Genomic DNA, 26,313 nt, shown 5'->3' with positions numbered 1-26,313 from the left:
ACGCGTCTAGGCGGTTAAACGAACATTCCCGACCGGTTAAGTTGTCGCATCTGCCAATCGGCCCGGCGAAACTCGAAGAGACAGATGGTGTGGACGTAAAGGAAAGTCACTTAAGCAGGTGTAGCCGAGCACGCGACAGGTGAACGCCGCGAGTCTCTGATACTTTTAAAATCGAAAATAAACCGTGGGCGCGGAGAGAACGGGGGATGGTGGACAAAGTGGACGACGTCTATCGACGACGATAACTGTAAAGTGTCCCTAAATCGTTCGCATTGAATCCCAATCGGAATACGAACGAGCTCAGAATCCCGGATGGATCGGTTCCACGGTCTTTGTACATACACACGGGCGACGAGTGCGTGCTTGCGATAAAAATGACCCCGTCATTCGCTTCTTATGTCTCGCGCATATATCGCGGGGCTTTGGTTTTTCCCAGGATGACGAGATTTCCGAGCCGATACCGTGGCTCCTCTGGTAAATAACCCACGCAGAGGACGACGAATAATTTCGCCAGCGGAATACTAAATGCCACTTGGTGCTCTTCAGGATGATTCCCCAAGGAGCTCGTTGGCTCTTCGCGATAGTCGTTATTTACGATAGACGTGTACTTGTACTAAAATTTAAGATTAATAAGATAAACAATTAATCGACATACAAAGCGTACTACTATTTTAAGCTTTGCAAGGTAATGTTTCTTCAGATTTTCTCCAGCTTCAGATTTTTGTAAAGAATTTTTATATGAATAAAATTCAATTTGTTTGTTTACTTTTTATCCTGTATTATTAGACCTTACCTCGCGAGGGTTAAGTTTAATTGGACTGTCATGACGTTTTAAGACCTGCACGATTGAATGATCCCAAACTTGCATGACTGTGAACCTGAAAGTACACCTGAACTGAAGTACACCTGTCGCTATAACCAGTACTGTAATCGAGTCAAAACAATTTGTTCACCAAGTTTATAGCTCTCTCGACGCACGATCTCCAGGATGGTGTCATTACTTTAATTACTTATTTCCATCATCGTAAATACAGAAAACTAAGAAATTCGCCTTTGGATATACTTAATAATATAGAACAACCACAATTTTGATTTTTACATTGTCTAAGTATTAATAAAAATGTACATGAATAAAATCCGGATGTGGACACCTACCGGAAGTCAATCAAGTGGATAGCTAAGAAATCTGCATTATCATCGTTAGGAAATGAAGATTCCTTTCTCAGTATATGGTTCCTGTCCAAGACAAATGCATTGGTGGCAGCACAAGCAAAGCGACAATAAAATAAATTGGCTTTGCGTTTGTAAACGAAAGCTGTTGCATCGTGTATTTCGTTGCAAAATCGAAGAAGGAACACGCGATACATGTTCCTGTAGTAGAGAAGCCCATATTTAGGACTATAATTATTAGCGTTTGAACGGCATCACTAGTCATGGTTCGGAGTAGCGACAAGTAAGTGAAAAGTTCGTTCCTACGATTTTTGAAGGTTAACTCCATTCGGTGTGCAATCAAGTATAATTTGAATAATTGTCCTACATTCCTTCCATTGTGTCTGCGAAATTATGCTATTTCTTTTTCTTATGGTGTTCCGCTTCGTTTTCCAGAGACAGGCATCACAGACGACGATCGAGATCGAGATCGAGATCTCGGTCGGCCACACCGGAAAAGAAACGAAGACGATCTAGGAGCAGGGATAGGGACCGCGACCGGGATAAGGGACGACATAGGGAACGAAGAAGTCGATCTAGGGACAGAGACAGGGACAGGAGTGATCGGAGGGAACGCTCCGAAAGAGACAGGGACCGTGACAGGAAACGGTATATTGTAATTATTATCATACAGGTTGTCTCAGGTTTAGCAATTCATGTACCAAAAACAGAACTTTTATAATCCTGTAGAGGATTTTCAAATTAATTAGAGCAGTTTATATTGATTTAGAGCATTTTTAGATTTTACAATCCATCGTCGTCCCCGAAGGGTTAAAAGAGTCATTCTTAATACTGGGACACCCTGTATAATTAATGTGATTTAGATCTTTCACCGATTTTTCAACTCGCTGCAAATGCTCCTGGCAGTAGAAGTTTAGCAAAATTTCCTTGTGGACATATAACATTGGTTCTTTTAAGTCTTCTTTCGAGATGCTTGTATTAATGGAATAATCTCTTAACATTTATTGATTGTTCTCGGTATGCTAGTGGAGACAGTAAAGAAAAGCGTCTTACAGGCTCAAAGTCTTCACGTTCAGGCAAAGATCGCTCGAACAGGTCGCGATCGAGAGAGCGCAAGGAGAAGGAAAAGGGAGACAGCGATGAATTGCCATTCGATCACACCAAGCTGGACAAGGTAATTAATTCAGTACAATTCCTTTGTTCCAGCTCTGTCTGCTAATTGATTAGCGTTTTAATTGTTTGCCATTTGTCGCAGGAGGAAGAACAAAAAAGATTGGAATTGGAAATGCAAAAGAGAAGAGAGAGAATAGAAAGGTGGAGAGCAGAGAGGAAAAAGAAAGAGCTGGAGGCGACAAAGAAAGACGGTAAGGCATCCATTTTAGCAAACCTTCAGCTGCCTATGAAAAAATGGTCCCTCGAAGACGATAGTGACGAAGAGACTCCTGTTGTTCAGAACAGCAACAAGGAAGTTAAAGAAGAAGGAGACCTGAAAGAGGAAGTCGAGGAAGTTAAGGAAGAAATAAAGGACGATGAGGAAGAGGTTGATCCCCTGGACGCCTTCATGGCAGAGGTAATCATTAACTATCCCCAAATTTATTACCGCACCACTTTTCACACGCATTTAATCAAACGCAATTTAAAACAGGTTCAAGAAGAAGTTCGAAAGGTGAACAAACTGGACAATAAAGGCGCAAAGAGCACGAACAATGGTACAGGCACGGGAAGCACTCAGAGTGGAGGTGTAGTCATAGTGACAGGCGTGGCCAAAAAGAAGGTGCAAAAGCAGAAAGGCGAACTGATCGAGCAAAATCAAGATGGTTTAGAATATTCCAGTGAAGAAGAAGGAGAAAACCTGCACGAGACGGCTGCCGGTATCGCCAACAAGCAGAAACGGGAGCTAGCTAAGGTCGACCACGCGACGACCGAGTACCAACCATTTAGAAAATCATTTTACGTCGAAGTACCTGAAATTGGTATGTTGTCCAAGCTTCAACGAAATCACCTTGATCGATTGTAACGATTCTTTACTAATATTTTTCGCGTTTGCAGCGAGAATGACGCCGGAAGAAGTGGAGGCATACAAAGAGGAGCTGGAGGGCATTCGCGTGAAAGGAAAGGGTTGCCCTAAACCTATTAAATCATGGGCACAGTGTGGCGTGACGAAAAAGGAGCTTGAGGTACTGAAGAAACTGGGTTACGAAAAACCCACACCAATTCAGTGCCAAGCTATACCTGCCATCATGTCTGGCCGCGATTTGATAGGCATAGCGAAGACCGGGAGCGGAAAGACATTAGCTTTTCTATTGCCAATGTTTAGACACATCCTCGACCAACCCCCGCTGGCAGACGGCGATGGTCCAATCGCGCTGATCATGACGCCTACTAGGGAACTTTGCATGCAGATTGGCAGAGACTCGAAGAAGTTTACGAAATCGTTAGGATTATCTCATGTCTGTGTTTATGGTGGAACCGGGATATCCGAGCAAATAGCGGAGCTGAAGAGAGGCGCCGAGATAATTGTCTGCACACCCGGAAGAATGATCGATATGCTGGCTGCGAATAGCGGCAGGGTGACGAACTTGCGCAGAGTGACCTACGTGGTTCTCGACGAGGCTGACAGGATGTTCGATATGGGGTTCGAGCCTCAAGTGATGAGAATCATGGAGAACGTTCGACCGGATCGACAAACCGTACTCTTCAGCGCAACGTTCCCTAGGCAAATGGAAGCTCTGGCTAGAAGGATTCTTACCAGACCGGTAGAAGTCCAGGTTGGAGGCCGGTCGATTGTCTGCAAGGATGTTGAGCAACATGTGGTTGTTCTTGAAGAGGACCAGAAGTTCTACAAGCTGTTGGAGATTCTAGGACACTATCAGGATAAGGGTTCCACTATAGTATTTGTGGATAAACAGGAGAATGCGGATACTTTGCTCAAGGACCTCATGAAAGCTTCCTATTCCTGCATGTCTCTTCACGGTGGAATCGACCAATGCGATAGAGATTCGACGATATTGGATTTCAAGGCTGGCAGAACGAAACTATTGGTTGCTACTTCCGTCGCTGCGAGGGGTTTAGACGTGAAGCACCTTGTCCTCGTGGTGAACTATGACTGTCCGAATCATTATGAGGATTACGTGCACAGGTGTGGTAGGACAGGACGAGCTGGCAACAAAGGGTGAGTTTTTTTTCGTATGAGAATCAAAGCTCAAAATTAACATTACAAAGCTAAGACATTGTACTCTTTCTTCCAGATACGCGTACACGTTTATCACTCCAGAACAGGAACGTTACGCCGGCGACATTCTCCGTGCCCACGAATTAGCTGGCGTTGTTGTCCCGGAACCCTTGCGCCAACTCTGGGAGGGCTACAAGGCCAGGCAAGCAGCCGACGGCAAGAAGGTGCACACAGGAGGCGGTTTCAGCGGCAAAGGGTTCAAGTTCGACGAATCGGAGGCGGCGCTGGCGAACGAGAAGAAGAAGTTCCAGAAAGCAGCTTTGGGGTTGCAGGACTCCGACGACGAGGATATAGAGAACGACATAGATCAGCAGATAGAGAGCATGTTAGCGCCGAAGAGGACCGTCAGGGAGATCGCAAGGCCGTCTGCTACCAACATCGCTGTCCCTGGCCAGCCTGTGCCTAGTGCGACCGACAAATTGGAACTTGCCAGGCGCCTGGCGTCCAAAATCAACATAGCCAAGAACCTAGGCGCTGAGGCGAAGGGCGCGACTCAGCAAGCTGCCGAGGCTATTCTGAAGGGCGCTGGACCTACCAACCTGATCACAGCGAAAACGGTCGCGGAGCAGTTGGCTGCTAAGCTGAACACCAAGTTGAACTACCAGCCTAGAGAAGAGGACCTTGTAGAGAGCGACGCAGAAGCTGGCGAGCAGACTTTCCGTAAATACGAGGAGGAACTAGAGATCAACGACTTCCCGCAGCAGGCTAGGTGGCGAGTAACCAGCAAGGAGGCTCTGGCGCAGATCTCGGAATACTCCGAGGCCGGTCTAACAGTCAGGGGAACGTACATAGCTCCCGGCAAAGCTCCGCCAGAAGGAGAGAGGAAGCTATACCTTGCTATAGAGTCTACTAGCGAATTAGCCGTCAGCAAGGCCAAGGCTGAGGTCTCGCGGCTCATCAAGGAAGAATTGATCAAGCTGCAAGCGTCGGGCGCCCACACCGGCTCCCGCGGTCGATACAAAGTGTTGTAAAGAACCATCCCTCGTTGTACATGCTATGTCTTACGCACTACGGTACTACGAATACACTGGACTGCGTACGAGTAAAATTAGAGATTTATTATTAAACTTATAAATGACTATACAAACACTTTGTATTTAACGGTACAATAACGAAGTATACTTAACAATTACGGAAGATATCGATTCTGTCAATAATTTTCTCTGCGAGCGATCCGAGTTCTTGCGATGTCCACGATTTTTTAATGGCGGATCGAACGCGGTTCTTCGGCTGCACGCAGTGGGCACTCGATAAGCAGCCGCCGGTTATGTTTAGTATTCTTTTCTGTTGATAGGCCGCTTCTTCGCCGATTGGAAGTGGCTTTCTTATTGAAAAGACTGTAAATGACTTCTTAGAATTAACATAGTAATAACTACTTTACGGGTGGAAGATCTTCAAAGATTTTTTACAATGACCGTTTCAGTACTATGAAACTTCAGTGAACCAACCATTTCGTAGATTTTAAAGTAAGAACGCTTGTCGAATGCCCACTGTACTTGGAACCGCGTGATTTGTAACGTTCGCCGGAGTATTTTCTATCGACTATCTGCGAAGAATACAGCGGGATGCTCGGCGGACACGTTGTTTGGTAACTTAAGTTATGAGGACTTTATTTACAACCCGCATGGCCGCTCGCACCTTCGCGCGGCCATCCTTTTGTACACGTTCCACCTGCTCCCATTTCTTTGGCAATATTAAAAGATCGACGAAAATACAATTATATACTGTCCTGTATATTACGTAGGCACTAGAAGAATCACAGTCATGAAATCGGGCGTAGTCGCGCTGACACGACCGTACGCCTTTAGGTAAACGAAATGCTTAGCACCTTTGAGAATCCGATCGAGGAGATCTAACGTCCCTGATCACGGTGTTCTCGTTCTCTATTATCCCGAACCGCGACCAGCGACCGTTGCAATTTTCTTTCTCTCTATTTCAGCCCTCACGAGACGACAGTATAAACGACTATGCCGAGTACGAGGTGTGTGAGACACCCTCCTACAGCGATGGCACCGGATATGTAACTATGAGCAATCTCCGCTCTCGTGAGAGCACCCAGGGGCACCTCGGCCGCGATCCTAGGGCTCCTCTCCAATATTCTGGTAACTAATTTTTCAGTCTCTGTTACGCAGGCCCGTAACTGCAGAATCGAGGGTCTCTTAGATGTCGGCTGCACGATGATGAATATGTCCCTGTCCGGAGTCATCATACCCCTAAGCGCGCACTGCGCGACCTGGATCTGCCTCCCCAGAGCGCTCAGCAGAGTCTCCAGAGTGACGGAGTCCTTGTCCTCGTCCTCATCCATTATGTAGTAGATTCTGTCCACCTACAACGAAATAAACCGTTTGCACCACCTGAAGATTCGCAAGACAGCCTCTGGAGGAGGAGATTTTGATGAAACTCATGTGAGAGATACATAGTTTTATATTAAAGGGGTGAAAACAATTCTTAAAGTTAGGGGTCAAAAACGGGTTATAGATATTGTTTCTAGACAAACAGGAAGCTAGCTTTTTAAGAGGAAGGAGGAACATACTTGTTTCTTGGAGTAGAACAGTTTAGCCGCCCCTCCGCAGACAGGACAGCAGGCTCCAGGCGGCGTGACCCCAATGCAGTAGGGTTCGATCAGCTTAGGACACTGGACAAGATCACCACAACGTGGTTTTGCTTGGTCTCCGATTAGCCCGACAGCCACACAAGGTCCAAAATAGTCTACCACCGTCCTCTCCGCCCAAGCAGCGCATTCGTTCGCATAGATCTCGCCGTTCACCCCGCAAACGGGTCCTCTCAAGGTACATCCCTCCAGACACTGTCCTCTGTAGCCTAAAGTAGCTCCAGCGCGGATCATAGCGCAGACCGATCGATGCTGACGGTTTTCCTTGTCGCAAACTGGTCCGTTGTACTCGCCCCTAGGGTCGCAATCAAGAGGAACGCAGTCGTATTGACGGCAGGGCTTGTGGAGCTTCGACAAGCACACTCTGGTCCTGCGAACGCACTTCTCTGTGCTGTCGCAGGGGTTCGAGGCGCAAGGGTCTCTCGAGGAGCAGCTTCCGAACTCGACTTCGTTTGGCGACAGATCCGCGCACTTGGCCAGGCAGCCGGAAGCAAAGGTGAAGCCTAGCCTTCCGCAAACTGGGACATAGTGAGCTGAACAGTCGCAGGGCAACGAGGGGACTCGCACCTCCCCGCAGGTCCTCTTGGAGCACGTGAACTCACCCTCGAAACAGTGACAAGGGTTGCATTCAAGATAGAAGCTAGCCTTGTGAGCGATGAAGCGTTCGTGGACCCAACAACTGTTGAACTTGAAACAATTCAGAGTCCTGCACTTCTCCAGACCTCTGAGAGTGCACTGGCAGATCCTGAGGCAGCCCTGTTGATCGTACCGAGGGATCTGCACCCAAGACCCAGTTGGAACTAGTTGCTTCGACATCTCCCCTAAAGAGCACCCTGGCACGCAGCGGTAAATCTGTCGTCCGTGAGGAAGCAGCTCGCAGATCTCGCCTTGGGCGCAAGGATTACTCTTGCAGGGGGTCATGATGTCCTCCTCCAAACGGACCACCGACTCGTTGTCTTGAGGTTCGTCCAAGAACGGTCTTAAAGAGACGCAAGGCGCGTCCGATCTGGGAGGAGACAGTTTCGCGCAGAGCGTATTGGCTGTGTGGGGTCCAGTGATGGCTGACCAGTCCACGCAACTGGCCATCAACTCGAGACAATCCTCCCGGCACAGTCTGGTCTCGTGAATCCTCGTCTCGCAAGGTCTCAGCTGCAAAAGACACGCCGCTGCGCGCAAGGTCTCCGGTGGACAGGAAGCAGCAGCTCGCACAGGCACCCCTAAACCTCTAACTATTCCACCCCTGGACCAATGATCCGCTTCCCATTTCGCTGCCTCGTCTGCGGACGCTGAACAAGTCCTGAAGACCAAAAATAAGTACTATTACTATAAGTAACTTTGTTACAAGTATCAATAGAGTGGGAAGTATTGATAGGGTTGTCCAAATGCTTGCTAATAATGTTAGCAGACCTACTAATAACAGAACAGTATAAAATTTGAAGATCGTTTACGAAAAATTGTAGACCATTACAGCACTATAAATTCGTTTGAGGAACACGTCCGATGTTTGTAGGAAATCCCACCTTAAGAATAGAAACAGACTCGCGGGGCCAGACTTGGCCCAGTTCCAAACGCGACCGAGTATTTACCTAAAGAGCGTCGTCGACCTATCGTTAAATCGAGCGCAATAGGACAGTCCGGTGCAGCCCATCTCGCAGGGTTCCTCAGCATCCTCCAGACACCTTCTCAACTCGCCCTCCAAGCTCGAGGATAAACATTCGGCGTCCAGTTGAACCCAAGCGGACTCCCAATCCGCCTGGAACGCTCTCCAACATAAATTTTGACATGACGTTTTGGTCGCCTTCGTGCAGCACGATAATTTCCCGGCGTCCAATGGCAGTCTAGTCGGTTTCGAAGAGCCCGACTTCAACAGACAGCTCCAAAATGGCGACTGGGGAAGCACCGGCTGGCATTTCTCCGTCAGCGCGTCCATGATCTCTTGATCCGTCGTTGCGGTCTGCAAAATCCTCTTACAAGTCTCCAGGCAAGCTGGAGTGGTAGCCTCGTTGCAGCAGTGCAGATCTGATGGAAACGAAATAGAAATTATAGAACTCTGAATGACGCGGTCGCCATTTTTGTTTAAGGGGCGATTCTCGTGTAAGAGAACTGTTCTCTTTAAAAAGATGTGTGGAGATCGTTCAATTGCTGTTACACGAGGGCCTCCCTTGAATTTCGCTTACGTTGTTTAGGATCCTCGGCATGTTTCACCTCGGCGACACTCTTCAAGCACTTCGGGACTTGATGAAAGCAGCCCTTGCTGCTGTACATCTTCAGATTCGACATTTTCCCAGGTTTGTAGAAGAGATCCCTGCAAATAGACCTGCAGGTTTCATTGGAGACGTTGCTGCAACAATGATCCGCTTCTTCGCGCCGCTCCAGACAAGAAAAGAACTCAGGTTCGTCGCTGGGACGACAGAAATCGTTCAGATGCCTCCTGGACCCCGACACAGCGCATGTGGATCTGCAAATGGGGTTCAGCGCCAGGTAACAACAACCCCTTCCTGTCCAATTTCCATATTTCCTGACATCTGTAACCAACAAACCCATTAAAACACTGTCCATTAGGAAAACTCGGAAGAGAATCGAATCGTTCATATTCTCACCATTCAAAGTGGAGTTGGCGCAGCTCCAGAACACCGTCTGAAAAAAAGGAGAGCAGAGTTGAAGGCGAGGAATAACCGGATAAAAAGTGAAAACCTAGAGGCGGCTCGCGAGAATCAGAAGAAAGGTGTCGCTAAGAGTCTGTTGTAACAAGAGCCCACTCTTTCAGCGCCCTGTCCCGTTCTCGGAGCCGCCTCGATCCATTGTCCCGGAGGTCGATCGCGGATTAAAAGGATCGATTAAGGGTCTCTTACCAGCTCGGGGGAGCAGAACTCCAGCAGGCCACGTGTCGCGTTCTCCCTCGCCGCCGAATCGGCACCCAGCGCGACCAGAGAGATCTGAAACCGATGCGTAACTTTTTTTTCTGTCTCCACTATACTCAATTTTAGCCGAATCGGCGCCCAGCGGCAGCAAAGAGATCCGAAACCTACACGTAACTTTTTTCCCTCATCTACTCTACTCAATTTTTAGCTGACACCTTGATCATCCAAATCCTGGACGATCCATGGAGAAAAGGAGAAATGGTCCCACGTTCGAAGGGAAAGAATAACGACGCAGCTGTGTCTGTCCAATGGGAATTTCCCCGATTTCGAATGCTAGCTGCAGCGCGTTTCAAGTTATTAAGAATCAAGGACACGGGTACGCCACCGGCCAGCCACGATTTCCTGTTGTTCATCACTGAATGACAATAGACCGCGCGGATATCGACTGGCCGGCCATTTAGGCGCTCATTACCGATTCAATCAGCGTCCGCAGCGAGGACGTACCCGGACGTTTCGTACTCTTGTCACGGACGCGAGTTACGAGCGTCCTATTGGTCCCTGTGCGGTGGGTCCTGTTAGGTCCTCCGCGTTGCCTGGGTCAACGTATACTTGTTTTTCATGGTCGCATCGACGTGACCCTCGGCGAAGAAAAATGTAATCGTGTTAATTGAAAGATTTGCTTCTTCATGTAACATTTTCAGTTGTTGCACTTTTTAACTAATTGTTTCTATGAATCAGCATGATCTCTGCGATTGGGATAGTCCTCCCAGGGTACAAATAAAAACGAATAAGCTGAGTCAGGATAAGAAATGAGTAACGATTTCAAAAGTGATCAAGTCGAAGATCTTTTGCCGGGGCATGAATCAGATTTCGGTGACGCAGGTCGTGACTCAACGAAGCTTAAAACCGAGGTGCAAATATTTACGCCGAGAAAAGAAAAACTATTTCACTGGCAGTCACATATAAAGACAAGAATAGCGTCGACGATCTCGGACGTGCTGATAGCTTTAGTTAAGCTGTTGCAAACGTTTAAGGGCGTAAACGATAGCGAACCGTGTAGACGACGCTCGTATTTTCGGCGCGGTGTATTCTGGGAGGTATGCGCGGCCGAGCATCGTCGCCATTTTACAGGGGTGCGTTTTTCTCGCGCGAATTTTCCACGGTAAAAATATATCTCGTAAAATCCAGCAAACACTGTTTTCAAGATTATGATCCGGCAGCCAACGTGTTAATAATTTTTTATTTTGGTTTTCTGCTTCACTTATTCGTTTTTCTATTCATAACTATTAAATTTTGGCTTGGAAGTACAGGGGTACAGTTTCTGTGTGTGCTATTATTGATGGAACTAAACAAAAATTGTTCTTTTGAGGTGGACGAAGCGTTCCCGATGGTTCCTAGCAGCACTTCCGGCGACTCGGCAGTCTTCCTCACGAAGGACCATCTCATCGGTAGTCAGCGCGTCCGGTTCCATCATTCTCGAGCTGTTTCTACACCTCGGAGTCGCCGTGTATCACATTCCAGTGGCGGAGCAGCGTCAGGACACATGAAATATTGGCGGAGACGTGCAAGGAGCACACACGTCTGCGTGACTCCTTTCATGAATACCAATGTACAGGGTGGTCCGTATCGATATCCTCTCGCCGATAACATTTGCGCCGTTAAAAGGGGATGATACTGATGGGGGACGATCAATTCCGTCGTTTATCGACCCCCGGACGGACCACCTTGCGGAGGGGCTTGAATAGATCCTCTATTCGGAGAAAGCCGGGATTCCTAGCCGAATAATAGAACGGTCGTCTAAAGTTCGCGGATCGCGGGCTACAAATTGCGAGGGAACACGATATCATTGATACCGTGTCCGTTCCTCGGAGTCGAGTGCGTCAATTCGTAATATTTGCGTATGAATGAGCCTACCAGGGGCCCCCCGGGGGGGTCCTGCGTAAATCTCTCAGCGGGCCCCAGTGTCTCCGATATTATCTCCGATGGGGCCCTGCAGCCACTTTTAAAGAAGCTACAACCACGCGTGCACCCCACGTCGCTGCACCGTGGCCGAGGGCCTGTCGAAAAACCACCGTGTGCATCCCTCTTTCTCTCCCATCTTCTTGTCTCTCTCTTTTTCTCTCTGTCTCTGTCCCGTTCCTCTGATTTTACTCCTTTCCCTTTTTGTCTTGTTTCGTTCGGCCAGTGCCAGCTCGTTCGTCCTTTCACCTTTTCCCCGTCGTTCCCGGTCCTCGTCCCTCGCAGTTTCCTTTTTATCCCCCGGGAGAGAGATCCTAATATATCCGTGGACACGGCATATTTTGTACCCTTTATCGTCCCCGGGGTCGGGCCACCGATATTTATCAGCCGCGCGATATCGCGCGAGCGAGGAGCACAAGCGAAATGATATTCCCTCGAAATTGTCTTTTTGAAATTCCCACGGGGATATCCTCTCGCGCTCGTATAATTAATAGATACACAGTAGAACGGCCACGGCCAGGCCGGGCCCCCGAGACACGACTCGATAAATCGCTAATAATATACGCTCAGCTATTCGATTATACGAACGAGATATATTTTCTTGTAATTAGATCCTCCGCGCGGACGACACCCGTAGTCGAGACACACTTTCGACGAAGATCGATGATCTGATTTGAACAGTCAATTTGTTAAGTGCTTTAAATGATCATCTTAAGAGATTGGATTATTGTATATTACTCAGGCCATTTTGAACATTCTAAATAGTAATTTTTCCAGATTAATTCAATGAAACACATAAAATCTGCAGATTAGTGCAGAAAGTTTGCAACTATATTGGAAAGTCTGCGATGCGATTAGAGCAAAGAAACCGCAAATAATAACCGTAATGAACGGTTAATAAGTAGCCATTAAGAATAATAAACACGATAGAATGTACATCGAATGCATGAGTCTGTATTCAATTTATGCCCGATCGCCTCTGAATCACTTAATTATGCTTTTCTTACGAGTACTATTATAATATCGCGTTTAATGGTCTCGAGGCGGCAAAAACCAACGATAAATTGCGGCCTTGAGAAAGAGGAGATTGCTATCGTCGTCCTCACGATCAAGGACGCAAAATTCTACGTCTCTCTCTATATTGCTACTTCGGAACAATTCCGTATACCGACAGCAACTGCTACTAAAGTTGGAGCAGAAATTATATTAACTCGAGTCGTAAATAACTCGCGTTCTCAGAAACAAATTACAACGATACATCCATCGTTTTAATCACTGGATCTTTGTGCAATATAAAAATTGTCTGTATCGGTTACAGGAATCAGCGAACGTACCAAAATGTCTCTTTTCCTATCTTCAATCATTTTAGTAAATTGGAAATAATAATAAATGGTTTTAATATTTATTCTTGCAAATAACCATCAATAGACTAGATGGAATAATTCAAAGACCTAGTGGCCAATTTAATAGTTCTATTTTTTAATTATTGAGGTAGTAAATGTTGTTCTAATGGCATGACGGTATGTTGTAAAATGGATGCATACCTTGGAGCAGACACTGCGACACGATCCGGCCGCCAAAGAACAGCATGACATCTCTGGAACAAATAAAACAGGGATACTTTAGGTCCTTGGTGGCATGCGAAAACATATGGCGGCTAGACCTCCGGTAGACAGGATGCAGATTGCGGCAGGGTCCTTTCTCCGGACTTTTCTCTGGACAAGAAACAGACGCGTGTCCTGCGTTACGTCAGTTACGTTGAAGGAGAAAGGGCCTCCGGTTTTTATGGGGTCCGGATGAGGGTACGCGAGACACGTCAAAACTTAAGTACCTTCTGCTAACCATCTTCCTCCACCATTCTCTCCCATTGACCGTGAAATCGAACCGGAAAAAATCGCCGGAATGCTCGAATCCTGTTGACCTTACTTTCCTCACGTACAAACTGAAATTGTTCTATCGACCGACGCACACTTTACATCTTTTTCCGTTCTAGTCGAACGCAACACGCAATTCCCTGTCGATATTAACTTATCCTCTTCGTTACTATGTTACGTTCAATATTTATCATTCGATTAAATCGGTGCTCGAGTTTTAGCCGACTTAATTGAATTTACGAGCTGGTAGTATTATATCTATGCAGATACACGAATTTACGAACTGGTTTATAGAAATATAAATAGGTACGTTGGATATTTTATTTGCTGAGGGCTGAGTTGCGTACAAAATGAAATAACAGAAATCTTTAATCAAAAATTTCAGACTACTTGGCCGTAAAGAAGTGATGAATTTTTAAACCGACCACGAGCTGCGGATGTAGACTTTCATATAGGGGACGGGGACAATCAGGTTAAAGGTTGATGCACCTAATTCGGAATAATTAAGAGGAGACGGACAAGGGTGGTAACTCAATGAGAAATTACCACTGTTCCTCGCCATGGACGTTTCTTTACTGACGTCCCTGTTTTCGTAATGAGAATTACAATTTTCCACAATCTTCGGCCTGTAATTTCCATTTTTACCATTTCTAATAATTGATAGTTCGCATTGACCCCAGTTTCGACAATTATAAATTCATTTAATTCTGACGACTATGTTTTTTTTCAGGCGCCTCGCTGAAGAGATTTGATGTGTAGCATAAGGACTAACAGCGTGAAGATCAATTTTTCGGTAAATCGAATAAGAAGATCATCTTTTCCGTGGGACGATTCCGTTAAACGATCGCTCGGTGGGAACGTAAACACGCGGTGGCATGCGCGTATATTCGTCCGTGGATCCTGCCATAAGTGATCTTTTACGACTTCACGGGCGTAATATGCGGGTCCAGTCAAACTGGCTTTTGAACGGGGACCCGAATCGTGAATGCTGGCCACGATAAACGATGCACGGGGGACCATAACAGCCGAGAGAGAAAGAGAGAACGCGGAGAGACAAGGGAGCTCGAAGCGTGTTACAATTAAGTTAATAGATACCAGTCAGACACAAATTGCGGCCGACTATGTTTCTCCGCGTGACTCGGTTCGTATATCGTGTACTTTCATCGCAATTCTCTCTCTCTCTCTCTTTCTCCATCTCTCTCGGCCATTCCGCAGTTCACTACCATCGTTTTTAATTGTTCCGTTCTTTAAACACAACCGTTCGAACGTTCCCCTTCCGCTTCGAACGTTTGCACAGTTGGTTCAAAGGGAGACACGGTACACCTTGAGCTTTCGGGAAATGGAAGCTGTTTGTTTGAATATCGGTTTCAAACAGGATACCGGAGGGATGTCATCCCGTGATGCTTTACTTAAAATACTTCGGCCCTGCTCGAGCTATTATACTCTCCAAGTTGCGGAAGCGCGAAGCGGCCTCCGCCATTTTGTAAATGAGCTATGCTTAGCTGCAGAATTTGCTACACGATTCGTGGCATATTTTTGGTCGAATTTATAACTGGAGATACTTATTCGAGACGTAATAAAATAAAAATTGTACCGAGAAATTGTTTCTAAATTGCTCGAGAAAATCCGAAACGACTGTGTGAAAAATGCGATTACGCTGTAAAAAGATCTTGCAGGCCGACCACAGAGTGTTTCTGTTATAATTGCCGCAGCAGAGCATGACCCATATCGTCGTCCCCATTATTAAAGAACTGTGCGACAGTTCCACAGTCGGTGGAATCGTGAAATTCGCCGTGGCAAGTGCGTTCAAAGTGGCTTAAAGCCTAGCTCCTCTCGCCACAAAAATAGCCGGCGTCGTTCGCGGCCATTCGACTTCCACCCCGCGATCTAAGTGGCGAAGTCCCCTTAATTTTATCCGTCGGGGAAAATGGAACGACCACGGCCGTCGTCGTCGGCTTTGAACTCGGCTTTAAAGCGGTTCAAACGCTACGAGCCGATCCCCGAAGCTCCGATTTAGAAACGTCCACGTGCAAAACGAGAAAAGGGGCTATTAACTACAATTTGGCACAAAAGCACAGGTTCCTCAGTGCCTTCCTCGCAGATGGCTCCTCCACCTTTCTACACTGCAATTCATAGAAAAGCTATTTTCTCGTCGACATACGAAATATCTTATTTTAACCCTTTGCGGACGAAGACTTTCCTGAGAATGTTAAATCTCTTAAATATTGGAGAACGAGAAAGATATGTGCTGATCTTGTGCGATGTAGATAGTTAAATGTGTTTGTAATCTTTGGGAGTAGACGCATCGTCCTGATATGAAAAAGATTTTCAAAAAAATTGACCTGATAAGAAAATGGTTCTTTTTATGCTTTCAGGGACTCGAGAGATTGCTCAGAGTTCGAGGGACTGAAGGAACGAGTCAATGAAGATTTCTTCGGGTACAGTACGGAATCGCACGACATTCCGCTTGTTGTGTGGGTGAGTGTACGCGGCGCATCGTTGCATATAGCAGGGCCGTGCAGCTGCGCGTTGCGCTGGCGTATCGCGCGCGAATGGTGACATCCACGACGCGTCGTTCCACTCGTAAAACTCGCGCGATTCTCCCACGCCTCGCGACAATAATCCGTGCGCCATGTGGCAGATACACCGGGAAGTTGGAAAAACTTCCACGAATTTGCGAACCGACCACGTGCGACCGTCTGCGACTGGATTTCGAGCGATCATAGTTGCTCTATTTCACCCGCGGTCACTAAAATATGCAGCTAACAAAAAAACAATGCTGTTCCGTAAGTAGACTGCAGATCTTTATCCAAAATACGAGTTCTCTGCCTCAGTTACTACAAACAGGAATGAAATAGAAATTCTAAGCTGCTATAAGAAACGGACACGTTTCAACGGCGATCACATAATTGTTCGGGAGGCAGAAATTAATTGCACCGTAAAATTAGCATCAACTTTCTATCGTTCCAGGAAATCAATTGGAGCAAAACAGTCCGAGCAAGATCCCCCCCGTACAATGCTCGAAATCAATTGATCAATTAGTGTCTGCGATCCGCTGAACCTGCTGGCCTAATTAGCTCGTTCCCTCGGTGGCTCGTGGTGCACGTTTTTCTGTAGCAAGGATGCTCACGGTCGATACCTCGTTACATCACATTTATCGCATTCGGATCCGGCCAGGTTTCGTCAGACAACCTCCGGATAAGATCGGTCCAAGGAATTTTTCCGGTTACATCGTCCGGCAGAAACGCACCGGTTAGCGTAGGATGATGAGACGGTAATTACAGAGTGCCGGACACAAAATACGGTGGAAGGAAGCGGGATACTGTATTACGCCTAATTAATACAGTCGTCAGCGCTTGCGAGCGACCGTGCATCGAAGGACGATGCGTTTCACTGGGAGCGGAGATCGAGAGAGAGAGAGAGAGAGAAAGTGAAAAACGGAGCGAGACAGAAAGAGAACAGAGGAGAAAGAGATCAGAAATCGTGGGATAGAAGCAGGAGAAAAGGGAGAGACGATCGTAGACTGTGTGAGAGAGATGAAAAACAGAGCGAGACTGGAAGAAAGAAAGACAGAGGAAGATGCATGCGTGTCAGAGAGTAAGAGCAAGGAGAGAGTGAAAATAGAGAAAGACGGAGAGGAAGATAGCAGAAATCGCTTAATAGAAGCAGAAGAAGAGAGAGAGAGACGATTGTAGAATGCGTAGAGAGATAGGAGGAGAGTGGAAGTCGCGGACTAGAAGGAGAAGAAGCGGGAGAGACGATTGTAGAATGTGCAAGAGAGTCGGAGAGGGAGAGAAAAGATCAGAAGAAGGGAATCGAGATACGTGTCTCTCGACATGTTTTTATCCGGCGTGAAGCTGTCACGGGGTTTTATGTGTTTATTTATCTCTCCGTTCTCTCTCGACACGTCGTGAACACGTATCGAGAGGCCGAGTCTACACGCGTCTACACGCGCGCGTTGCGGACCATGTCAGGGCCCTGCCGATTGGAAGCCGCGTTCTCCTTTAACCCCTTCGCTCGTCCTTTTTTTTTCTCCTCCGATTCGCGACGACCGGTCCGAAGAAGACTCGGAGTTCACGGATCCCTCTGGATCCCCTGCAGATAATTTTGGGAGCTTCATGCTACCCTTCGACCCACGCACCATCCCCCAAAAGCCAACGGTTTTTGTTTCAGATGCCATTAAAGTAGATTAAAGATGCCGCGCAAAGCTATGAACAAAACGGTGAAGAATTTGGGTGTAGAGCTCCCTAAAGAGGCGTAGAAAGGACTCCAGCGTATTCAGAGCCCCCGATCCATATTTCAATCATTCCCGAGAGCGTTTCGCGAGAAGAATTTATTAATTAATCGTTATTCGCGCTGTCACGGCTCCAGAACCAGTCAGGACCCTTGGCTGAGGCCGCCCCGCCCATAAAAGACTGGCGAATAAACTTCCAGGGGCTTTAATTGTCGATCGGCGTAATTATACCGTTGACGTCGGCGAGAGGTGCGTAACGCGGACTTGCTCTCGAACACGTGTTTCGAATTTCATTTACGCGTTCGTCGGATCACCCGCCAGCCTGAGAAACATTTATCCAGGGTGTTCAACAGGTGGGAGAAAATTTAAGAGACGATTACCCATCTTCCCTGCGCAACGCTTCCTGGGTGGGCGTGGCTGTGCTGCTCCTGATTTCAGAGGAGCTCTTTTTACATTTTTATTTAATGAATAGTGACACTACATGATCATCTGAAATTTTCCAAACAAGTGAATATCATCGGAGAAATGAAAACCTCTGCGTCTTCCCTCTCTTTGTACAAAGTATCCTAAATGGGCGTGGCTCTTGACTTGAGCGGTGCCGCCCCGATGCCCCACAGAGCCAGCTAACCCACTGTACACTACCATCAGATCATTGCGCCTTCGTGTGACACAGCGCCGAGGGAGTCGGGCGCCTTAACGAGTTTCAGCGAAGAGTAGAACGGGGTTAATAGGAAGCGAATCGTCGGTTAATAAACCACGACTCGGTGTTATTTTTTTTCTCGTCGGTCTGGCAGCGAGCGACCAGTAAACTGGCCGCGATTAATTAGCTAGATCAATCTCGATCGATGCGTATTCAAAGTGTTGCTATAAATCGCTTGCGCAACCGGGTCTCGCGTTCCGATTTCCCAGTTGAAAGACAGGCGAAATTACACACGCTCGCGAGAAACGGAGAGCGAGAGAGAACAAGATGGAAAGGATCAACGCGCGCGGAACGAGGCATTAAAATTACTATGATCTACGCGGTTTTCCGCGGACGGAAGCCAGCGGGCACAGGACATGGCAAGTCCATTTTTTTTTCTCTTGTAAATCGTCGTGATCTGTTATTTCGCGTCAACCAAGTTGCTCGTCGACGATGCTCATCCACGAAATCCGATCGAGTGACACCTTGCGACCGCGGCTTTATCGCGGCTACTTCGATCGAGCTTTTTCCCCGTGATTTATCGGGCGAGCTTATGCCAGCGACAACTTTCTAGATCGCGCGTCTAGGCGTGTGCAACGTTGACAGAGATAAGCGGCTAGCGCGAACCCGCGAGATACATCGGGACAAACACCGTTCCACCGAATCGACGCCTTTCGATCGCCGATCGCACCGATAGTATACTTGTCTAGCGCATTAGCATTGTATGGCATAAATATCGGAGCTGGTTCCACCAGGTACCGGACAAACTTAACATTCATTCTTGCCGCGATGCGAGGACTAACTGATGGATAGAGGACGCGGGCCGTACCGCGATCCATGAGATCGCCGCCGATCGCTCGGCCGACTAACAATGTCTTCGATCGAGGCTGCGAACGATAAACGCGATGGACAACATTGCTGGCTCGCGCTGGAACCAGTTAACAGTTTGTACTTCTAATGTGGGAATTGTTAGAGTACTTCTGCTCATGTAGTCGCTCGAACTTGGTAAATTAGTGACAGTAAAAATCTGACAAGATTGAACACCTACTGAGGTTCAGCTTTATCGTGATTCAAGGGATAAATTATCGTGTCAGAAATACATTTTTAAACCAGTCAAGCCTCTGACACTTCAAAGATCGCGAAATCAGTTCGGCCGTCAGGCCAGCGTGAAAAATAGATTTCCGATCGTTTCGCAAATCGTGCGAAGTGCAACGGAGGTGTTAATAGTTTCTCGTAAAGCAGCTCGTAGCAACAGTAAAACAAGAAATCACGCGGGCAATTGGTACTTCCACCGTGAAATGTTCCTTTTACCGATTACAGCGGGTTATACAACAAATCGTTCGTGGTTGCCTGTCCGTGTCAATGCGAGACGATAATGCCCGGCGCGAAGTTTAATTTACACCGGTGGAAAGTAACTGTTACAAAATAGATATATTCAGTCGTTCGCGCGGAAAAGAGGTGTGCCCGGAGAGGAACGTGCAACGAATGTCCGACGGAGCTTCGCGTCGCGTACGAAAGTCGCATAGAAACGAGGGATTAGACGAGACAGAGAGAAAGATCAATTAACGCGGAACTCCTGGTTCGCGTGTCAACAGCTTCGGTGTACCGGCAACAAGTACCACGAAGAGAGGACCAGAGGACAGAGAGTGTACAGGGGCCCCGAGGAGAAACGCGACACGTTATAACCTTCGACTCTCTCGCGCGAATATACTTATACGAGAATATGCGGCTGCCAATGGGTCCGCTCGTAGCTCTCTTTCCTCTTATTGCGCGAGGGAACCCGTGGTCCCGTGTTCGAACAGCCACGGCAGAAGGACCGTTAGCGACACCTCGTTTTCTCACGCACGTGCAACGTGTAAATTTCACGGATTCAACGAAACGGTCGCGGCCTCTGACGAGTCCCCGTTTTTCCCTCCTTGACCCGAGGCAACAAACCGCATCGGTTGTTTAGGAATATTTTCGAAACGTACTTTTTATTTCTACAAAACAATAATTGATTGTTCGAACATGTTGCATAAGGACCTCCTCTTAAGGCACGCTTGAACGTTCGAGCTACTGCCAGTTGTAAGTGGGCTGGAGGACCTCGAGTCTTAGGGTTTACTTCCGGTTGCGAGATACACTGCCGTCCATAAGTGGCACTTGCGACTCAAATACTGGCTCCAATTGAACCTTCCAAGGAAACTGTTGCCTTTCTCTCGTCTGTAAACTTCGGTTTTTTTCACCTAGAACCATAATGGTTCTATAACAGTAATTCTACCCGAAATTAAAAGCAGGAAGGAAAGCTATTGACGCCACGAAAAATGAAAACTGAATAGGTATTGAATACAATTCAATAAAAAATTTGTGTCGAGAAAATGTTTCTATGTTCTCCAGAGTGAGAGGACGATTCTGAAACACAACGTGTCGTGAGAACCGAAAGCCCCATTACGGATCGCGCGGAAGCTCGATAAACAAGCTACTCGAGCGCGACGATAACGCTGAAGAAGGGAGAGCATTAAGATCGCCGCGCGAATCGAACAGCGGAAGAGGCACCGCGAAAAAAGTAAATACTGACAAAAGCAACGAGAATTAATGCAGAAAGCGAGGGTATGAGAACGCGGGAGAGAACGACTGGCGAAAGAGAGCGCGAAGAGAGGAGAGGATAGGAGACGAGACACACGAGGGCAAAGCGGAGAGCACATGTGGCCTGAGAGAAGAGTTGTCGTCGATATCTCCTCTCGTCGTTGATGACAAAGACTCGCGGGGGGAACGTGGGTTCAATGAATCCGTCCTCGGAGGCTCGTATTTTGGCGCGGCCGCGAGAAACGGCCAGTTGACATCGGGCATTTTAAAAATAATCGTGCTTCATCCGGGCGCCCCGATAAAGGGTTAGCGCCTCCGGGGCTCGTTTCTTCTGTCACTCTCGCTTTTGATCTTTTGGAACCGTCGGTTTCGGGGCCGTCTCGCGAAATCACCGAGACAAACTGTTTCTCGAGATCTCGAGCCCTTCGAGATAACTTATCGGAGTGGGCTGGCCACGTGTGGACGTTCACGTGCTCCGAAAACGATATCGGATAGTAGCTGCAGGATCTATTGGGTTCTTGGGTTCGACGTTTGAACATCTCGTTGGAGTCGATTGAAATGGTACATATACAAAAAAAAAGTAGACATGTCGAATTTTGATTGAAGACCTCCATATTGCATTCATACTCGAAATGAGATATTTGCCCAAATATTCAGATCATTGATTTGTGTCAATTAATAATCAAACTAACAGCACTATTATCTTAAGAAAGATATCTCTTATTCACAGAGTAGATTGTCAACACCGCCGCGCGGACGATTCGGTTCGAGAACCCCAGTTTGAACGAAGATGTGAGTACCAATATTCAGAACATTGATTCTAGTGAATTAATCATTAGCAGCACTCCAAGAAAACTGTCTGCATGTATTCTAAGGAATTCCTTTCGTTCACAGAGTAAATTGTCAAAGCAGACATATTAATTCAAGGACTCTGGATTCCGAGGATACTGCTTGAAGCGAGACAGGAATTAGCACCAATCATTCAGATCCAGAGAATTCAATTGACACCAAGACCTCCACACTAAAATTATGTCTACTGTCTAAACAACGCTTGTTTTGCTAAGTAAGAATTGTATTCAAGGACTCCAGATCCTGAGGATCCGCCAATCTTCCAACTCCTAAGGATTGTAAGAATTACCTCAATACTCGTCCTCAAAGTAAGAATTGTATTCAAGGACTCCAGATACTGAGGCGCCAATCTTTCAGGTCCCCAGGACTCTTCACACAACAAATTGAGGATTGCAAACAACACTCGCTGTTTAAATAAGTCTTGTCCAATTGACATCGCTGACTAACGAGGGCGCAAATGAATGAATTAACGAGTCAACGTACCTGGTGCAGCGCCGAGGAACGGATTGCCGACGACGAGGGCGGCGAACGTCGTCGCCAGAAGTCCGACGAGCATCATCGTGGTGCACCAGAGGCTTGACCGGGTCTGGGAGGAGCCGTGGCCACTGGTCGCATCGGTAATCACCGTAATCACGTGAACAACAGTTTAGAACGAGCAGCGTAGAATGCGCGATCGGGTTCGCATGTCGGCGAGAGGAGAAGAGCAGGCTTCGCGCGCGCGCGGAAACGAAACGCTGTGGAGCGCGGTCCGCGAGCGACTGAGCTTTTCGTGGCACTTGCGGCCTCGAGGCACTCCGGTAAGCTTTTTACTCGTGCCGAGTGGGTGAGAGGAAGAAGGAGACGGCCTGCAGAGAGAACAGCCGGCACCGACCGAGAGAGAAAGAGAGGAGAGAAGAGCCGGGACAGACAGTGACCGGGGGATTGCGTGTGGGAGGAGGGAAAAGACGCGTGGCGCGTTGTCACGCAGTGCAACTGCTATTGTGACATCTTCGAGCTGTACCCACACGGCTCCTCGACTTCTTCCTTTTTATTTTCTCTCTCTCTTTCTCTCGCTGTCTTTCTCTTCCGCTTCGACCTCCGACAACGCCGTCGCGAGATTTCTCGAGGAATTTTACGCGTGCGAATCCATCAAACCTCCTGTCCAGGAAGGGAATACCGCATGAATGGAAGTATGGCAATTCGAATCGGTCATCCCGCTATAAAACATCATGTGCAGTATAAGTGTGTATTGGTGGTCGATCTGGTTGACCGAGGATCTTTATGTAAAATTGAATTTGTCTACGTTAATTCTGTCTTCATTTATGTGCGGATAGATAAACGATCCGCAAACCCCAAAATTCATCGAAGAAAGTCCCATTCACTGGTTACGGTTCACATTCCACCGAAAAAGCCGATAACCCGCAGTTTCACTTCCTCCGATAACGATTCAACGCGTCACGAGCGATATTCTGGACGATATTCGAATAAGCACCGATTGACACGGGCTATCTTTGGTGCTGAGGATATCGTTGACCCTACCATGGCCCTACCGGGCTCAAATACTCTCGAAATCATTTGAAACGTTCTATTACACCCAAGATTTTTCTTTCGACGCTGAAAGCAAAACGGAACCTTGTCTTGGATTTTTTTTTTTTTGTAACATAAAAAGGATGTTCCGCGTTAGGTTTTTTCATCCTCGTTGTAACTTTGTGCAAGAAATGAAAGGATCAGGTTACTGCGACGTGGGCGTGAAAGGTAATCGAATTTGCGAAACGCGATATCCGGACGTCGTGTAGCAAAATTGGAAGTTTAATGTCACCCTCCGCTTTGGTTTCTGTGAGTCGCACAGTGGTCGGAATTCGCGATCCAGGGGGACAGAAATAAAATATTTTATTCATCCGAATGGCGTAGAATTCGCAGTTTTTAAAGACCATTCGACTGACATAATTTTGTTTCGTTCCTGTAAAATTTTACAATTCATTTTTTATGTCGTCGGACGATGCTGGGCAGTCAGAGGTCGCTAAACTTAAGCACACTTTAAATGGCCCAGAATTCACGGTTTTTAGGGACCATTCGTCTGCCATAAGTTTCTTTAATTTTACATTTAATTGCCGTGTCATTGAAGAATGCTGTTTGACGCCTGGCAGTCAGAGGTCGATGAAAAATTGAAATACCGGTCGTCCAACGTCGTTCGAACGTTCAAAGACTAGTAAACATTGTCGAGGATACTTAACCGAATAATACGTCCATAGCTGCACCAAGATCATAAAAAATTGGCACTCAAATTTTTATACCGAGGCATGTTGATCCACCAAGATTGGCCATTTCGACCATTGCGTACGATAAATTCCCCGTCAATTCGCAGTGCGTGATTTATTAATTTATACGGCCGATAAATCTACCTCAATGCTCGGCGACGATGATTGTCCCCATGAAGATGGTCTGCCACTCTTCATCTTTCTGCCCTTCTTCTTCATCGTTCGCCTTGGTTCGTCCCGGTTACTTCACTACATGTGCACACGACCAATCGTCCGTCGTCCCCGATAACAATTTCATCGTCGGTAATTGCACGAGGCTCGCCGATCCACGATTACTATTCGAACACCGATTGGCATGTCCTCGGTTGGGAAAAACGCGAAAGCTTGCCGTGAAAATTCATTATGGAGGCGGTGGAAATAGCCGGGCGATAGGGTGGGGAACCAGTTTCCAGCCGAACGTCGATAAATACGTTCGAAGATTTCCTGCGAATGTGTACCGGTTCGCAGCAGCAAGCAGCAGCATCGGGCCCAGTCGCGTCGTAAAGACCATTATTAATGTAACACGCGGTGCTCGACGACTAATTTGCAAAATGAACGGTTGATGGGCGCGCGATGCCTACGAGCCCGGGGAGAGTACCTCGCGTACCTTTGACATTAACAAAGACATTCGACGGGATACGAAGCGGGAACATTGTGCGGCACTCGATGAACTCGAATTACCTTTGGGCGATCCCGTCCGTCCCCGTCGAGAGCTATCGTCCGCGTTTCACGCGCGATTAACGTGCAATAAAGCAAACCCTACAGTTACGCGATTGCTCGCACTTTTCCTGGGACAGATAGCGAGAGAGAAGTCTCGAAGATACACGAGTGCGTTTTTAAAACGCGCGATCCCGTCGCAGGAACCGGCGACGCGTGGACTTCGCTCGACCCGGCTTAACTCACTTAAGTAGTCACAATGGTTATTAATTAGCCGGGGGAGGGCACCGTTTAAGCGAACTGCGTTGTCTGCGGATGACGATCAAAATTCCAACAATAGAAACCCTGATTTCGCCCGATCAACGAAGAATCTCCTCCTACTTTGATTTTTGGCAGAGTTTTTAGAGAGTACGACAAAGTTTCACGCGAGAATGATCAAGACGAAAGTCACAATGGTTCGATCAAGGAGAGTCGGCAGAAATTCTTCTATTATCGTGGAGCAACGAATGGATACGCAATCGACGGATCGTTAATATAAATTCGACGGCGATTTACTTTCTATGCATGTACGGTTCACGTATTTGCCTCACGCACCCTCCGAGAGAGATAGAGAAAGAGATCGAAGGGGAGAGAGGAGAGTCAGCCCGAGCAAGGGGAAAGACCAAATAGTTCTGTGAACGTCGCATCCTCCGTCAATCGTCGGCTGCATGTCAATGAACCGGCGTCGAACAGCAGCGAAAATCGAGAGCCAAGCTCGTAGACAGCCTCCTATAGCGTATGCAGCGCGGGAAATCGAGTTTCTCGCGTAAATTTGTCGCGCGACTGCATCGTGCCAGCGGAATGTACTTTGTCAACCGCGATCTGCATTCGCAATGCCCGCCTCCGCCTTCCCCGTTACATTCCACCCTGATCGCAAAGACTATGCAGGCCGTAGTGTCCAATTTTTCACGAATTTACTGTCGGACGTGACAAGACGCAGCGTTTCGTGGCCTAGACGCACAAGTCAAATCTTATAGCAGTTGAATGATCAGTATTCGTGTAAAATGTCCTGGTGCAGTTGTTTTAACTAAATCCTGACAAATATGTTTAGATAATTTTCCAGTCGGAAGCAGGACACAGTGGGCCAATCGATTCGAGCAGTGACTCACACACGCGGCCACCGCAACGAGAACAGATTAACCCGCATCAATGCTCCTCGCGTTCTGCAATTTGGATAATGCAGTCGATGCTGTCCGCGCTCGCCGACTTGTCATTATGGAAAACTGCTTTTGTACGAGGACAATGGGAACGCAATGAGCGAAATTGGGACGCAACGAGGCGGCAATAAACGCGCCTCGAAAAATTAGACG

General features: G+C 47.3%; 2 protein-coding genes and 1 long non-coding RNA gene across 3 annotated transcripts; 2 read left to right on the top strand and 1 right to left on the bottom strand.

The window, feature by feature from the left end:
- The first annotated feature begins 1,269 nt into the window (after positions 1-1,269).
- Positions 1,270-6,119, top strand: Prp5 (pre-mRNA processing factor 5). Its single transcript, XM_076437322.1, has 7 exons — positions 1,270-1,453; positions 1,606-1,818; positions 2,197-2,344; positions 2,426-2,740; positions 2,816-3,143; positions 3,220-4,342; positions 4,419-6,119. Exons 1-7 carry the CDS (start codon positions 1,434-1,436, stop codon positions 5,371-5,373), a joined length of 3,102 nt encoding a protein of 1,033 aa, XP_076293437.1. The 5' UTR covers positions 1,270-1,433; the 3' UTR covers positions 5,374-6,119.
- On the bottom strand, positions 6,115-23,015 carry Reck (reversion-inducing-cysteine-rich protein with kazal motifs). Its single transcript, XM_076437329.1, has 8 exons — positions 22,515-23,015; positions 13,378-13,430; positions 9,866-9,949; positions 9,614-9,650; positions 9,191-9,538; positions 8,600-9,032; positions 6,936-8,310; positions 6,115-6,728 (listed from the first exon to the last, which is right to left on the bottom strand). The coding sequence occupies exons 1-8, from the start codon at positions 22,588-22,590 to the stop codon at positions 6,345-6,347; spliced, it is 2,790 nt and encodes a 929-aa protein (XP_076293444.1). The 5' UTR covers positions 22,591-23,015; the 3' UTR covers positions 6,115-6,344.
- LOC143215310 (uncharacterized) lies at positions 18,108-24,699 on the top strand. Its single transcript, XR_013010347.1, has 3 exons — positions 18,108-21,974; positions 22,077-22,309; positions 22,389-24,699. It is a non-coding gene; the product is annotated as an uncharacterized LOC143215310 (long non-coding RNA).
- The last annotated feature ends 1,614 nt before the right edge of the window (positions 24,700-26,313 follow it).

The sequence above is a fragment of the Lasioglossum baleicum genome, chromosome 13 (assembly GCF_051020765.1).
Source record: "Lasioglossum baleicum chromosome 13, iyLasBale1, whole genome shotgun sequence".
NCBI lineage: Eukaryota > Metazoa > Arthropoda > Insecta > Hymenoptera > Halictidae > Lasioglossum > Lasioglossum baleicum.
This window is presented reverse-complemented; position numbering and strand designations above follow the sequence as displayed.